The 2,328-nt window shown below is 47.3% G+C and overlaps 1 protein-coding gene across 1 annotated transcript in view; it reads left to right on the forward strand.

Moving 5' to 3' along the window:
* Positions 1-1,673, forward strand: part of TLR4 (toll like receptor 4) — a 6,131-nt gene extending 4,458 nt beyond the window's left edge. The window contains 1 exon segment of the mRNA XM_008638328.2: positions 1-1,673. This exon segment is cut by the window's left edge and continues 18 nt beyond it. Within this exon segment, the coding sequence (XP_008636550.2) occupies positions 1-290 (290 nt within the window). The 3' untranslated portion in view covers positions 291-1,673.
* The last annotated feature ends 655 nt before the right edge of the window (positions 1,674-2,328 follow it).

Below are 2,328 nucleotides of genomic sequence, written 5' to 3' on the forward strand. Positions count from 1 at the left end.
TCGCAGTCATCTCCACTGACTTCCTGGAGAGCAAGTGGTGCAGCTTTGAGTTTGACATTGCCCAGTCCTGGCAGCTGGTGGAGGGAAAGACTGGGATCATCATGATTGTGCTGAAAGATGTGAATAAGGCCCTGCTGAGGCAGAGATTGGGGCTGTCCCGGTACCTGAAGAGGAACACCTACCTGGAGTGGAAAGACAAGGAAATAAATAAGCACATCTTCTGGAGGCAGCTGACAGGAGTCCTGATGGAAGGCAAAAGTTGGAATCAGGAGGAGGTAAAACTCATGTGAAAAGAAAGAGTGGTTCCTCCTCCCCTGTCTGCCATCCTGATGGCTGATGCTCAGAAGCTGGGTCTTCTCTTGCTGTTCAGAGTCAGAGGGAGTGCATGGAGGCACTGCCAAAGCACTACAGGAATTCCTGCCTTGCTGATCACCTTTTCTCAAGGGAATTTGCAAATTCAGGAGTGACAAGAGCCAGAAGAGCTGCCTGAGCTCCGTGTTTGCCCATGGCTGTCACCCACAGGTAGCCCAGCAATACCTCAGGTCTGGTGGGTCAGGGAACAGACCAATGCCCTTACTGTCATCTGGCTGCTTCTGAAAGTGGATTTGGGTCCTGAGACCATTCACGCAGAGGAAGTTCACAGTCTGTTTCTTTGAGTGGCGCCCAGAATCTCAAAGGCAGAGTAAAGGCAGGATTCTTGGCTCTAAAAATGGTGTGAAACAGAAAGCAGACTTTGGATTCCAAAAGTCTTGTGTCTGCTTCCGTGAGCACCATGACTCAGGGGACAGACCCTCCAGAGAGCAATGGGGCATCTTTGTTCCAACTGCTTCTCCTCACCCAGTGTTTGTGGATGTACTCTGGGACTGACTTAAGTGAGCAAAATTGAGCCTGAACAAAGTGTTTTGATGTTTACAGCCAGCCAGTTCTAGATTAAGCTTTTTCACTCTCTGGACCAGCCTTAATTCACTGTTGGAAGGTGCTGCAGGAACCTTCAGGGTTTGAAATGGAGTTCAGATCTGCCTGTCTGCTCAGCCTTCCCCAGGGGTCAGCTGCCACCTGGAGCAGGACTGCATGGGGTGTTTTGTTTTTGTTTCACTGAGAATGTGCCTGACATTCTGCAGGGAGAAGAGATAGAGGGGAAAAGTCTGGATTAGCTAAACTAAATGTATCCCAGCACAATCCTGAATCAAGGGAAGGAAGGTCTAACTGCCATGGAATCATATCACAGAGCACTCCATCGATGTGTGGGATATTGGATGGGGCAGGAGTATTGCTCTCTGTTTATCAAAGGCTTTGGTTGGGATTAATCACTGAATTACTCTGGTTTTAAACTTGCAAATCCTTCTATAATCAATGAGGATCTGCAAAGGCAAAACAGAAGCAACTGAGTGGTGAATCAGATCTGATATTTATCCAGAAGGAAGGCCTGATCCAGCTCACTTTTCTAAGCACCAGACAGGGACATTTCTATGGAGCAGGATCAGGGATCAACATCACACATTATTGCATAGAGGGGGAGAGCCAGTTCCAGGCCTTGTGCTGGCAAAAGTTGAATCACAGCTCCCTCCCTATGTGCTGTGTCAGACAACACTACCAAAAACCCCCACAGCCCTCCCTAAGCTTTTTTGTGACCCAGGAGATGAAGCTTTAATAAAACTAAGCTTGATGCTGCATTCCCTTGCCCAGAGAGTTTGTTCTGCATCTGCTAAATACTATTCCAGCAATTCCCAAAATTAAGTTCTTACCTCTGCTGGGATTGATGGGTCCTGCAGACCTTCCACCTCACCCTTCCACCCACAGCTCCCACCTCCTCCAGGGACAGAGGCTGCTGGAGATGGTGGGGGACAGTAAACCAGGGCACAGCTCAAGGCTCCCTGGACTGAGGACAAAGGAGGGCACAGAGGACAAAGCAAACATTAGCTGGAATTTCAGCAGCTCCAAGTTAAATTGGGAAACAAAAGAGGAAAAATTAAATAGAGTGGGAGTTCCTGCTCCTGAATTGAGCAGCACAGAAGCTGCATTTCTCCTTCACTCTTTCTCTCTGTGGCTCCTCTGCAAACAATTCAGTGGATGTGTATTTCTGGCACAAAGCACAGAGTCCTATGATTCTTGATTGTAATTATAACAATGAGTTTCAGAAAGCCTGCAAGTGGTTCTGGGCATCTATAAAAGGGATTTAGGACAGTATTGTTTAAAAAGTTAGTGTTTTTTTGAATATCAAAGCAGCTTTAGGAGAGCTGGAGTGATGCTGAGACGAGGCTCCCACCAGTACAATTTAAAAAGAAACTGGTCACTTGTTTTTCTCTTCTTATTCAGAGTCTCTACAGC

This window comes from Corvus brachyrhynchos, unplaced genomic scaffold (genome assembly GCF_000691975.1).
Source record: "Corvus brachyrhynchos isolate BGI_N302 unplaced genomic scaffold, ASM69197v1 scaffold305, whole genome shotgun sequence".
NCBI classification, from domain to species: Eukaryota; Metazoa; Chordata; class Aves; order Passeriformes; family Corvidae; genus Corvus; species Corvus brachyrhynchos.